We start from the raw sequence: 14,139 nt of genomic DNA, 5'->3' as shown, positions 1-14,139 counted from the left end.
AGAAAACTCATGGCTGTACTAGCTCAAAAGGTTGCAAATACTCAATACTGCGCAAAGGGTCTTATGCCTATGAGATATTTCAGTTTTTCTTTTTTAATAAATTTGCAAAAATATCTACATTTCCATTTTTTTCTTTCAAGATGGGGCTGAGTGTACATTAATGAGAAATAAAAATGAACTTTTTTTTATTTTAGGAAATGGCTACAATGAAACAGAGTGAAAAATTTAAAGGGGTTTTTGTAAGAAACTCATTGATGGTTACCGGAAGAGGTTGTTTGCAGTTATTTTGTCTAAAGTTTGTGCTACCAAGTATTAGGCTGAGGGTGCCAATACTTTTGTCTGGCCCATTTTTGGAGTTTTGTGTAAAATGATCAATGACTTGACTTTTTTTTCATTCTCTTTTGTGTTTTTTCATCGCATGCAAAATAAATGAAGATATTAATACCAAAGAGTTTGTGGTTGCAATCATTTTCTGGAAGAAAATGAGTATTATCTGACAGAATTGCAGGGGTGCCAATACTTTTGGCCAACACTTTATACATAGTTACATAGTAGATGAGGTTGGATAAAGACATTAGTCCATCAAGTCCAACCTATAACCCTACAATCCCTAGTGTTTCTTGTGCAAAGTAGTTCAAGTAGACCACCTTATGAATTTATAATAATTTACTTAGTTTGCCACATATTTGTCTCCTCTATAAGCAAGACATGATTTGTGTCTACATATTATAGGATAAAATTATAGGATACTAGCATCTGCACGCGACTTCATCCGCTGGTTGTTTGTTGGCGCGACCCACGTATATGTATGAAATGGGTGCTGTCAATAATCCGCCTGGGTTTGAATCCTGGTTCTGCGACATCTAAGTATATGCGCAGTATCTGCAGGTGCGGCCCGGCTTCCCCCAATTCCTCCAGCCACCAGGTGTATGACACCCACTTCTCGGCAGCCCCACAACCACCCTTCTGCGTCCCCACATTTCAAAGTGCACCCCCAAGCGGGCTCCCACCCCCCTCCAGCAGACTCCCAGACCCCTCCCCCCTCTCCAGCAGGCTCCCGGCACCCCCCCCCCCCCCCCCCTCTCCAGCAGTCTCCCGGCATCAACCCTCCCTGTTCTCCAGCAGTCTCCCGGCACCAACCCCTACCCTCTCCAGCACTCTCCCGGCACCCCCCCCCCCCCATCTCCAGCAGTCCAGCATTAACTCCCCCCCCACGCTGTCGGCTGAAGAGGCGCTACCCCCGTCGTACTCACACAGTATCTGGAGCGGAGACATGCCGCCAACATTTCTGCTACTGTCACTCCCCGCCGGCAGAGGCTGAATAGTGAGGAGGCACGTCATGAGCACACAGCCGACAGACGCCGTGAAGTCACACACCAAGGCTGCATGGCGGAGACAGCCCGGAGCATCGCGATGCCATGTTCCTGAGCCCGTACACTACTATATAGTGCCGCCCACACACTTGCGAACGGCTGAAGGGCCTGAGATGATCTTGGGTCCTTTAGCCCAGCGTGAACATGAATTTGGCGGCTCTGGTAGAGAGGTACGGGCATTTAGCTGCATAATAAGTAGACTATGTTTCTTTCCCAGTTCCACTGTACTGTATGTGTGTGCCGATTGTGAGGCTAATCCGTGCAGATGTTTTGGCCTGATTGAGGAACAAACATCCAAACACACAAACTTTCACATTTATAATATTAGTAGAATTTTGTCTACATGTTTTGCGCCAAATATTTGTCAGATGATATTTGAGTTAGAATTTTGGAGCTACTAGAAACACTCCAAATTTATGAAGGTTCATACCACAGATTCATAAATATGTCTAAAACTATGAATGGGAATCGTAGTTTAAGACAAGTGCAAAGTTCCATAGTAGTGATAAAAGTGCCCCACTGTGTTTGGTTAGTGGCAGGGGGAAGCGGGGTCATGTGTGTTATGGGTTTGTGCAACATGAACAAACCTGACCCTGTCACTGCAATCAGATGTCAGTGCTGTAGTGAAACATCAGCCATGGTTCAATGTAGAAGCAAGACACTTGGTCTCAGAAGTACAATATTAAGCGTCAAGCCTCATAATGGCATTGCTGCCCCAATAATACTAACCCAAAATCAACGCAGTGACAGTGAAGTGGAGCCTATTGTAGGATGCAGACAGTTGGAATTGGCATAGTGACCGACATGCTTTAAGCAAACATGCATGCACACTTATTGACTTTTAAGGGGTGCAGACAGACATGCAAGTTTCCACAGGCCAATGCAGACATGCTCTATTTCAGTCAGTTTTGCTGACCACAATGCCATCCATCTGCAGCCCATTTCTGATGGACCCAGGTAGATTAAAAATAAAAGGAAATGTAAAAAAATAAAAAGTTTAAGTAACCATGGTCTGTACACAACCCAAAAATATTCAGAGTTGTGTGCTGTCCATGATTAACATGGATGTGTGAATAAATCCTAACCCTATGGTCACATGATATGGCCATGTGACAGCTGTTTTTTTGTTTTGTTTTTAAACAGCCATCACAAAGCTGCATTCATTTCACATGGCGCTATTCTCATGACCAATATTTTGACGGACTATTAAAATAGAGCTCATGCACTATTTTTCTCAGTTTTCACGGATCTCTCCATACAGATGTATAAGTGATCCTTTACTAAATTGACATAGCCCTGTAGGTGATGTACAGAATAGGTAGCCCAGCAGAGAAACACAGCAGCAGTGGCGTAACTAGGAATGGCGGGGCCCCGTGGCGAACTTTTGACATGCCCCCCCCGACCGACACTGAGGACCTCGACCAACCTCCTCCTACGCCTTCTTGCGCACTCTATTATGCCCCATAGTGGCCCCTGTACACAGTATTATGTCCCTTAGTGGCCCCTGCACACAGTATTGTGTCCCTTAGCGGCTCCTGCACACAGTATTATCCCCCATAGTGGCCCCTGCACACAGTATTATGTCCCTTAGTGGCCCCAGCACACAGTACTATGTCCCTTAGTGGCCCCTGCACACAGTATTATGTCCCTTAGTGGCCCCTGCACACACTATTATGTCTCTTAGTGGCCCCTGCACACACTATTATGTCCCTCAGTGGCCCCTCCACACAGTATTATCCCCCATAGTGGCCCCTGCACACAGTATTATCCCCCATAGTGGCCCCTGCACACAGTATTATCCCCCATATTGGCCCCTGCACACAGTATTATCCCCCATAGTGGCCCCTACCCACAGTATTATGTCCCATAATGAACACCCATAAACAATTATTATACTCTGGGGTCTTTTCAGACCCCAGAGTATAATAATCAGAGACCCAGGGGGAGAAAAACATTTTAAAAAACACTGTTACTTACCTCTCCACGATCCGGGCAAGGTTCGGCCTAGTCGTCTGACGTCTCATGACCCCGGCCTGCGTCCCGGGTCATGTGACGTCTGACGTCATTGAAGATCGACTACTTCGAAGGCCGACAGCGTAGGAGCCAGGAGATAGGTAACAGTTTTTTATGTTTCTTACCTCTCCCGGTCCACCAATCATTATACTCAGGGGTCCGAAAAGACCCCCGAGTATAATGATAGCTCCGGTAGCGGCTGTCACCGGGCCCCTAATGTCCGGGCCCTGTGGCAGCTGCCTCTGCTGCTACGGCGGTAGTTACGCCACTGCATAGCAGGCTATGTAATGCTACCATTACTGTGGCATAACCTGATCTGGTGGGTTGAGGTTGAGACTTCATTTTATGGCCGTTTCCAATAAATCAGTTGCACGACTAAGTCTGTGTCTTACTTGGGAGCTCCTCATACAAGCTGACTTAATAGAAACTTGAGTTATTAGCTTGCATCATGATACTTCTAATAAGCAGTTCTTCAGTTACATGGCCTTGAATAGGGTCAGTTTTGTAACAGGTTTTTCTTGGTAGATGCTGTGAGGACAACATTTCCAAATGTATTGTTTTCATAGAAGTAGGAAGTTACATGAGTTCAGCTTATGCTAACTTCTACTTTCTGCTCTTCTGTGTGGTGAAGATCTGGATGGAGCAATATAACACTCCGCTCTCTTCAGACAGTGAGACTTTAAAGGGAACCTATCACATGAGAAATGCCCTGCAGTCTGAAGGCAGAATATTATAGAGCAGGTGGAGCTGAGCAGATTGGTGTAAAGGTTAGTGGGAAAAGATTCCGTATAACTTGTAATTTTTGTATGAAACCTCTGCTCTTTATATATTTAGTAGTCAAGGAGGCGGTCCTATCAGCATACCGCCCAACTGTCCCGATTTTCGCGGGATACTCACACTTTCCCACCCCTTTCCCGCCGTCCCACGCAGCTCCCTGCATGTCCTGCTATGTCCCTTTAATGATTTACTGATCAATCATTCCTCTGATGTCCCCTCCAGCTACACCTACGGTTTAATGTCTGCCTCTAGTTGCCCCCAGCTTAATGTCACCCTCCAGATTCCCCTACGGTTTAATGTCTGCTTCTAGTTGCCCACTGCTTAATGTCCCACTTCATCTGCCATTTATTTATTGCCCCTCCAACTACCCCCATTGCTAATGTCCCCCTCCAGCTGATCCAGTTTCATATTTAAACTGGGGCACCAGGAGAGGGACTTAACACTGTGGAGCAGTTGGAAGGGGGACATTACAATGTGGAGACATATGGGTGACTGTAGGAGGATTATATTGTGCCGGGGGACATGAAAAATGAAAGAGAATGGGCAGGGTCAACATAAAAGTGGACGGGGCTAAATTTGCGCTGCACATTTTGTCCCTCTTTCTGTTGTTCAAAAGTTGGGAGGTATGTATCAGTGTTTGATATCCTCCCTCTCTATGACTATGGATACAGCTGTCACTCACTCATAGGACCGCCTCCTTGACTTCTTACCATAGAAAGAGCAGAGATATTCAGCTGTTCAGCTTCTGCTGCTCTATAACATGCTGTCTACAGATTGTACATCTACCAGGTGACCGATTCCTCCTAATGAGGTAGTTGTTTAATTTGCTGTCCATTGCTCTAGCAGGTGGCTGTTTTAGGCAGGGATGTGGAGTAGGTAGGCGTAGGAGTAGGTAAGACTCCGATTCTGACTCCTGGTTTTTGAAAAATGTGCAGAATCTGTGCGGAAATTGATCTGTGACAACTAGATAGTAGAGAATGAAATCTGTGCAATTCTGAAACTAAATTCCCTTTAGAAGTGTGTACAAAGCCAATGCCCTTCATGGCATAAATACCGTGATTTTTACAATCGCTGCAGTCACTCTAGCGAATTCCATCCACACACTGCAGAAAAATAAGCACAGCTGACACACTGCAGTTTTGGAAATCGCAGCGTGTCCCTATAGTGATTTCCCTATAGGTGTAATGGAAGCAGAAAGTTTCCTCTGCGGATTTTCTGTGAAAAGTGTTGCGGGAAAAAATACTACATGGAGCCTTAGGGTGCATTGATATGGAGTTTTGTGGCGCTGATTTTGCCACAATAACTCGATTAAAGGATCAGCGCTGAAAAAAAGACTCCCATTGACTTCAATGGGTTTTATTTTACGCGTGGAAAACCCTTTAAAAAACCTCTCATTGATTTCAATGTGTTCCGCGCGGAAAATGGAACCCATTGAAGTCAATGGGAGTCTTTTTTTCAGCGCTGATTCTTTAATCTTTTATCAGCACTGCTTCTGCCGCGAGTCATCATGGCAGAATCAGCGCCACTTTACTCCATTTGAATGCCCCCTATGCTTGAATTGCTCTTCTATACTTGCCACATATAGGATGGTGGCCATTATTATTTCAATTGGTCAATCTGCATTTTCCCCACAAGATATTATTTGGTTATCATCTTTTCCCACCCATGTCTATGGTGCTTTTTAGTCTTGGATTTCTTTATCTTGTGCTCCATTTCCAGGATGGAAGTCTCCTTCAGTTACTTCGGAATGTATGGGCTTCAGTCTTCAGAGGCCCTGTTACCAAATATGAATAACCCAGTGACATATGACATCTTATAGGTGCTGTAATACTGAGCATTTTTGGTATTTTGTTTATCCAAAACCATACAGCCATTCCATATAGATATAAGTGTTGATGCAGATTAGTTTATAGTAGCCAAGTGTGCAGTAGCACTGTGGTTTCTCTAGGATTGGGATCTCTGTATACTTTGTCATGCAGTGTTGTCACCCATCACTTGGCTAATGTAGCCTAATTTTCATAAATAATAAAAACTCTTAAATTTTGGGATACATTTAAGAGCCACTTCCCTGGTTTTCTTCTAAACATGTTGTTCAGCAATGTTAGACATATGTGCTATCTACCACCATGTAGGGCCTGTTTCCCATATAGGAAGATTGCATCTTCAGACTCCATAGGCATTATCTATGTACCACGCCCTTTAACCCTGGAGTTCTGGCTACTCTTCCCCTTCTGCCCCATTTCTTCTCTAGTACACCCATTTGCTGTTTTAAGCCAAGTTCACAAGGGGATTTTTGGTCAGAATTTTGACCTGGAATCCACGTCAAAATCGAGCTCAAAAAACCGCCTCTCACTGAATTCAACTGGTTCCTCCCAACTAGGCCCATTCTTTTGGGCCTTATCCGGAGCAGAATGCCGTGACTGGATGCCGGGGCACTGTATGCACTAGCATCCAGTTGCGGCTAGCTGCTTTTTGGACCGGATTCTGAGACTGCCTCCGCGTCAAAATCCGGTCCAAAAAACCCAGTGTGAACCCGGCCTTAAATGAGTTGTCACATGACCTAGTATTTGCTCTATTGTCATATTTTGCTTTGGATTCTTTTTGTACCTGAATCTATGGTATGGAGAGTTTTCTCACCCTGCTTGTTAAAGGGGCTCTATCACTGGGAAAAGTCATTTTTAACTAATCCCATCCTTGCATAGCCTTTAGAAAGTCTATTCCACACCAACCTTTAGTATGTAGATTGCCTCAGTGGTTTCTGAATAAGTCTGTTTTTATTAATATGCTAATGAGCTTCCAGCCAGCTCAGTAAGTTCCCAGCAGCCTCCTCTCTCCTATTATCTCCTATGTGTCAATGAGGCAAACAGGAAGCTGAGTCATCAGCAGAAGCAGCAGTCTCCCATAGGAAACAACAGGAATAATAATAATAATAATACATTTTATTTATATAGCGCCAACATATTCCGCAGCACTGTACAATTTATAGGATTCAGATACAGACATACTTAACAAAGAATGTCATTTCACACAATGGGACTGAGGGCCCTGCTCAAAAGAGCTTACAATCTATGAGGTAGAGGGGGTGACACAAGAGGTAGCAGGGGCGGCATTGCTTATACAGTGTTCAGACAATTTTGTGCATTAGGAGAGGAGAGGAGTGCACGATCTATCGTGCACCAGTCTAATTAGCCTGTGAATAAAAACGGAGTTATTCAGAAACCACTGAGGCAATCTACATACTAAAGGTAAGTGTGGAATAGACTTTCTAAAGCCTGTGTAAAGGTGTGATTAGTTAAAAATGACTTTTCCTAGTGATAGAGCCCCTAAGCGTGTGTTTTCTATATGATAAGAGATAACTTTAAAAAACTAAATTAAAAGTCTAAAAAATGTTAAAAAAAGATAAGCAATGTGATTTTTTTTTCACTAATATCGAAATTTTATAAACCTCATAAAACAGCAATTAGCATATACATATCTAGTATTCTGTATCCTGTACCACAGCAATCTAAACTACAATTTTTTTCTAACCAAAACTGTTCTTTACAGCAATATCAGAATACAAAAAAATATGATTGTTCGAACAAAGGAGGGAAAATATTAAGCAGAATACCTTGCAGTTTGTAAAGCTGTCCACACACTTTAGAAATCTGTTAGCTGAAGGCTCACTTGGCCAACAGCTGCCTCGATTTCCCCTTACACATGCGCACTCACATGGACCCAGCAGTGCAGGTGTACTGAACTGGGAGAGGGGAGAGGTCTGCTTCCAGTGGCGTAAATTCAAGAAAAAATGTATTGGTAGCATTAGTTTGAATTGGTTGTTAGCACTGTGGCCTTGCAGCGCTAGGGTCCTAGGTTCAAATCTAGCCATGAAAAACATCTGCAAGGAGTTTATATGTTTTCCCTGTGTTTTTGTGGGTTTCCTCCCATACTGCTAGGGAACTTAGATTGTAAGCCCTACTTGGGCCAATACCTCTTTGAGACTAAGGCCCCACAGGACAATACGCAGCGCTAAAGCACTATGGGAAAAACCGCGGCGGGAATGCATTGCGGTTCTTCCCGCAGCGCTTTCAACAGAAAGTTCACAGAGTTTTCTTCCACTGACTTTCTGAAACCATTATATCTACAGGAAAGCCACTGGCATTTCCGTAGGTATTATTGACATGCTGCGATTTCCAAAGCCGTGTTGGTTTTGGAAATCACAGTGTGTCTGTGCTGTGGTTTTTCACACAAAATGGGCATGGGATTCACATGACTCTCATCCACTTTGCAAGTACTGTAAAACATCACGATTTTTCCCACTGCATTTCCATGGGCGTTTCCAGCCTTTGGGGCTCCAGCCTACAAGTGTTGTTTAACCACTTCCGGACTGCCCATAGACTATATACGTCCGAGAAGTGGTTGCCTAGTTCTGACAGGACGTACCTGTACGTATAGTCAGAACACAGTAGCTGCACGGAGATCATGCAGCTACTGAAGCTGGAAGCCGGCTGTAACTTCAGCCGGAGCTCCCACAGAGATAGCAGGGAAGATTTATTACCTCCCCTGCCATCTCGATTGCTGTGTATACAGCACTCAATAAGCGCCGTATACACAGCTATGGATGCTGCCATGATTCGGCCGCCCTCTGACCCGGCGGTCACGTGATCCGCCGGGAGCAGAGTCTTGCAAGAGCTGCTGGGTCCTACAGGACCCAGATCAGCACTGTATACTGTGTATACAGCATGCAGGAGGCTGTATTCCTCCTGCAAATGAGGTTAAATGTACCAGCCTCAGCTATAGGAGAAATCAGCCTCGAGTACAAAAAAAAAAAGTGATCAGATGTCCCCAAAGGTCTCTTATCACCTTATGGGGGCACAATCTGAAAAAAAAAATAAAATATATATATATATATATATATGTATATATATATATATATATATATATATATATATATATAAAAAACTTTTAAAAAAATGTAAATAAAATAGTAATAATAAAAAAAATACACTAATAAAACGCCGCTATGAAAGGTTATAGCCCCACCACGAAGACACCATGCAAAATAAAAATTACCGTAATGGAGAGGAAACATTATATTATAAAGTTTTTCAGTGACACTTTGTGTTATTAAAAAAATAATAATAAATTGAAAACCAGACACAATTTCCCTCCTATTTTGTTTATATTTTCCCGGATATAAAAAAAAATTAAAACACATACGAAAATAAAAACAACATAAAAATAAAGCCCTATGTGTCCCCGAAAAAAGACGCAAAAATTAGTTGACTGAGACATACAAGAAAAATGTTGCAGACCTCAAAACCGCACATACAAAATAAACCTAAAATGTGTCTGGTCCTCAACCACAAATTGGCCTGGTACTGAAGTGGTTAATAAGATGGTGCTATATTAGTATGCAAAATAAATAAACATCCCAGTTCTTATCCCCCCTCCCCCAACATTTGCCAATGGAATAGAGTCAGAAAGACCCCTTACAAATTAGGTGGTGAGCTGAAATCAACGGGTTTGGCTGATAAACATCTAATGTTCATGGTCAGCTTAATAGTTAATGTAACTTTTATCTTTTCTCTGGCCCCCCTGTGCATATATTCCACCTACAGAACATGAAGGGTAAATCCTTCCTTTTTCTGTGATAATAGGGAAGGACTGCTCAACGCATGGAGACTGGTTACTTCATAGCAGCATTTCAGATGACGTCACTAAATGTAGTTTCACAACTACACTGGATTGTCATTATAGGGGCAGAAAAATGGATAACCCAACATGATCAGATAGATCTTGGGAGACTTCATGGACTCTAAAGCAGTCCATTGGGTATCTTTCATGGTACCTGTTGTTTCTCCAGACAAAAAAGTCCAGCATGCAAAATTTTTTTGTCTGCACTTCTCAACAGACTCTGAAGGAAGTTCCTAACAGAGCCTCAGATGTAGATATGTGAACACAGCCGTAGCCATTCATTGCAGCCAGATATTTATTGACTGGTTCTAGACGATAAAGAGTTCTGACTTACTGTGTGAATAGTGAAGCTGCTTGTACTATATATAGCAGCAGTGCCATATGTACAAACAAGCACAGTCAGCAAATCCAAATTCTCTTTCATGTCAGTTACATAATATAGCTGTGTGATTGCGTCTTCCATGGTCTCAAATGCTAGCAAGTAGCGAGTCTCCGATCCTTCAGTGCATAATGCAGATCTCTATTAGAACATATTATAAAACATATATTAAATGTATTACTGCTACTTTATTATAATACGTATTACTGCTGTGAATTGATCAGATACAAAATTCACATAGTAAGTCATTTGGTATTAGTTTTACTTGACAAATCCTCTCAATATGCTCTGTTAGACATTGGCCAGAATATTGATAAATTCCGCACATTGTACTTCCATTTTTGCTTTGTGTGTCATCTGGTTTTCTGTGTGTGCACAAATGAATCTGATGCTGTCTTCTGTGTTTATCAGCATCACCTAAGAATGGATCTGTGAAAATGAGTAAAACATTAACACTAGGTTCACACCTGCATGTGGGTTTCCATTCTTCGGGACCACTTGTCTGTATTTTACTTGTACTCAGGCCCTGTAGTTGTCATTCCCGTGTTAATGTTTAACAAGTAATCTTTTAAAAGACACAGAAAGTAGACCTACAAAGTCAAATATTGGTTTTGGATACAATGTTGCCTTAAGTTTAATATGAAAGAGAAGCTAAGCTTTACTTTTCTTGTACTATTTGTATTGGTTCCCATTAGATGTGTTTTAACACTGGTGATCTGTCTCAGATGACAATAGATCAGCTACAAGGATTTAATTTCATTCAATTAAAGGCATATTCCAATAATTTAAAGGGGTTGTCCAGGACCTAGCAAAGGTGGATACTGATGAGTTGAAGCCGGGACATATCTCCTGAGACAGCAAGCTAGCCCCAAAATTCAGTTGTATTAAATTCGGTTGTTTAGGAGGTTTGTCTCTACTGCGGCTACAAAAAGGAGGATTCTTGTCAAACAGAGATCATCCATTTATGATGCCCTAATAGGATTGTTGGGCTATAATTTGTCCAGTTGCAAGAAGCCTTTCAATTTTTAAAGGGATATTCTAATAACTCCTATTGATGTCATAGCTATACAGCCTGTAGGGGGGATTTATCAAGATTGGTATTTTGTACATGGTACTAATAATCTCTGCTCCTCTGGCTGATGTGCCACATTTAAGATCTGAGATGTATGCCAGCTTGTATCTAGTGTAGATTTCAGACACGAGTTACACCAGAAGACAGGCATAAATGGTGATAAATCTGATGGGGCTGGTGGTCATATCCAGGCACTAGTCATTAATAACCCCCCCCCTCCATGTGTAGTGAGTGAATCAATCTCCAAAGCATACTTGGCTTCTTTTATATGTCCCAAACAAGTATATGTATAACTCCAAAAATAGCAGAACATTCTTACTCTGCTTTCAGTATAGCAACAGAACACGTAGACTGCTTGTTGGTTTGTCCAATTGGTCTTACTAATATCAATCAGGTATGAATGTCTTTTGTTGGAACATCCCATATTGTATACGTAGTTCTCTTTATTTTCTGACTAGTATATTCGCCGTACAGAAACATATTTTTCTGGAATGTCCCTTTATTTTAAATGCTATCTTTTATCTCGTCAATAGATTTTTTTTGATGTTTATTCTTTTTTTATTTTAGTTAATGATTGAAAGTTTCCTGTGAAGTTTTCAACGAATCCTCTCCAGTTATATAGCTATATGAGAACTGTGATGTTGCACCAGTACAATGGAGTTACAGCAGCCCAGACATCAGTCTTATGTTCAGTTAATTATATCGAGTCGAGAAACATTGGTCAGTCTGATAAGAAACATCAAGTGCTTACTTGAGAATTTGATCAACCATGGGTATTTTTCCCTTGAAGATTCAGAAATTGTTCTACAGTTTCCTACAAGGACAGACAAGGTAAGTTATCTAGCTCATGTTAAAATTGCAGTGTCACTATAGAACATAAGGTGGTGGTGGTGGTGGGGGGGGGGGGGGCGTACTATATCTTTTTTAAGGAGATTCCCTTTTCAGGCCACCAGAAAACACTCAAAACACTACTAAAGGTATATGGGTGTAGTTATTAACCTATTAATAGAACTAACAGACCTTTTTTAAAAAAAACTTTTTCTGCCCCTGAAAAAACCTTTAATTTAATTACTTAAAATGAAAAAATAATAGATTTTGTATAATACTGTACTCACCAATTGTGTGCATGGGACTGCCTTCTAAGTCTATTTTTGATTAATGAAATTAGAAATTTCAGGATGTTTATTGTTCATCTCTGTAAACTAATCTCACATTTATGAATCAAAGACCAAAAATGACATGAAATGCAATATTCTAACATGACAAATACTTACCCTGTTACAGGTTCGGGAGATACTTGATCTAGTACAAAGTAAGGGGGAGGAAGTTGCAGAGTTTTTCATATATGTTCTTCATAAAGTACCCGAAGCCTACTATGATCTGAATTCTTGGATAAAAGAAATTGATTTTCAACCCTCAGAACAAATAAAGAGTTTACATATTACGAACAATGACCCTGGTATGAGTTCCTTCTTCTTATAAACTTGACCCAATTATTATGCTTTAATGAAATGGACTGTGTGCTTTGTCTTATAGTCTAGTATATAATATTTTATGTAATTTGCTGTAAAACTTCTTTTTCAGTGCTCAGTATGTACCTTTTGGGCCAGTTCACACGGAGTTTACGGGCGCTCATTTTGGTACGTATATATGTGTCAGAATGTGAGTGCTCAAAACAGATCCCATTCATTTCAATGGGTCGTTACGGGCATATAACGCAAAATTATGCGCGCAAAATTACGCGAGTTATACGCTCGTAACAACCCATTGAAATGAATGGGATCTGTTTTGAGCGCTCACATTCTTACACGTGTATACGTGCCAGAATGAGCGCCCGTAAACTCTGTGTGAACTGGCCCTTTAAGAGGTTGTCTCTCCTTGGCAACCCTTTTCCCTACAACCTATTAAAGGGGTTTTGTTATTACAGACACTTAGTCCTTATTAGAGATGAGCGAACAGTAAAATGTTCGAGGTTCGATATTCGTTTCGAGTAGCCCCTCAATATTCGACTACTCGAATTGAATATCAAACCCTATTATAGTCTATGGGGGGAAAATGCTCGTTTCAGGGGTAGGCAACGTTCGATCAAATTATACTTACCAAGTCCACGAGTGAGAGTCGGGCTGGATCCTCCGAGCAGTCTTCTCCTTGCAGCGTCCTCGCGGCGTCTTCCGGCTCTTCATTCACTCTGCCAGGCATCGGACTACACTGCCCGCACTACAAGCGGACATGCGCAGTCGGCTCTGCCCAGGCCCGATACCTGGCAGAGTGAATGAAGAGCCGGAAGACGCCGCGGGGAAGCTGCACGGAGAAGACTTCTAAAGGTAGGAGAAGATCCAGCGTTGATTGGCCGACTGTATAGCATTCGGCCAATCAATGCTGGTTCTGCATCAAACTTTTACATTCGAATAGCGAGTGGTACTCGATCGAGTACGAGTATTTCGAATACCGTAGTATTCGATCGAATACCTACTCGATCGAGTACTACTCTCTCATCTCTAGTCCTTATCCATGTGAATGAAGTGCTAGTATGCATAAATGATCTCTTCTCCATTCATATCTCTGTAGCTTTCTGTCACCTCAGAAATCTCAGGAAGCATCATAGAAGTGAGTGGAGCATCTGTTATTCATGCACACTGGCATTTCATTCATATGGATGGTGCAGGGGGACTTTTGGGTCTCCTTTATCCGTAATAACAAATCCTTTGAAGGCATATGGACATCATATCCAGCCAGTAACAAAAAATGGACAGAATTAATGAGGACTGGCATATATTATGTCACACTTAACTAGGGTTGAGCGATCGGGATTGGAAAAGATGGGATTCCGATCGGCTATCGAGCAAATT

General features: G+C 41.9%; 1 protein-coding gene across 1 annotated transcript in view; it reads left to right on the top strand.

Moving 5' to 3' along the window:
* The window catches only part of NOD1 (nucleotide binding oligomerization domain containing 1), a 43,122-nt gene that overhangs the window by 4,162 nt on the left and 24,821 nt on the right, over positions 1 to 14,139 (top strand). The window contains exons 2-3 of the mRNA XM_075271310.1: positions 11,858 to 12,121; positions 12,575 to 12,749. Of these exons, the coding sequence (XP_075127411.1) occupies positions 11,945 to 12,121; positions 12,575 to 12,749 (352 nt within the window). The 5' untranslated portion in view covers positions 11,858 to 11,944. The remainder of the gene's footprint in view (positions 1 to 11,857; positions 12,122 to 12,574; positions 12,750 to 14,139) is intronic.

Source organism: Leptodactylus fuscus, chromosome 4 (genome assembly GCF_031893055.1).
Source record: "Leptodactylus fuscus isolate aLepFus1 chromosome 4, aLepFus1.hap2, whole genome shotgun sequence".
Lineage (NCBI taxonomy): Eukaryota > Metazoa > Chordata > Amphibia > Anura > Leptodactylidae > Leptodactylus > Leptodactylus fuscus.
The sequence above is the reverse complement of the archived record's forward strand: the minus strand, read 5'-3'. Positions and strand labels throughout refer to the sequence as shown.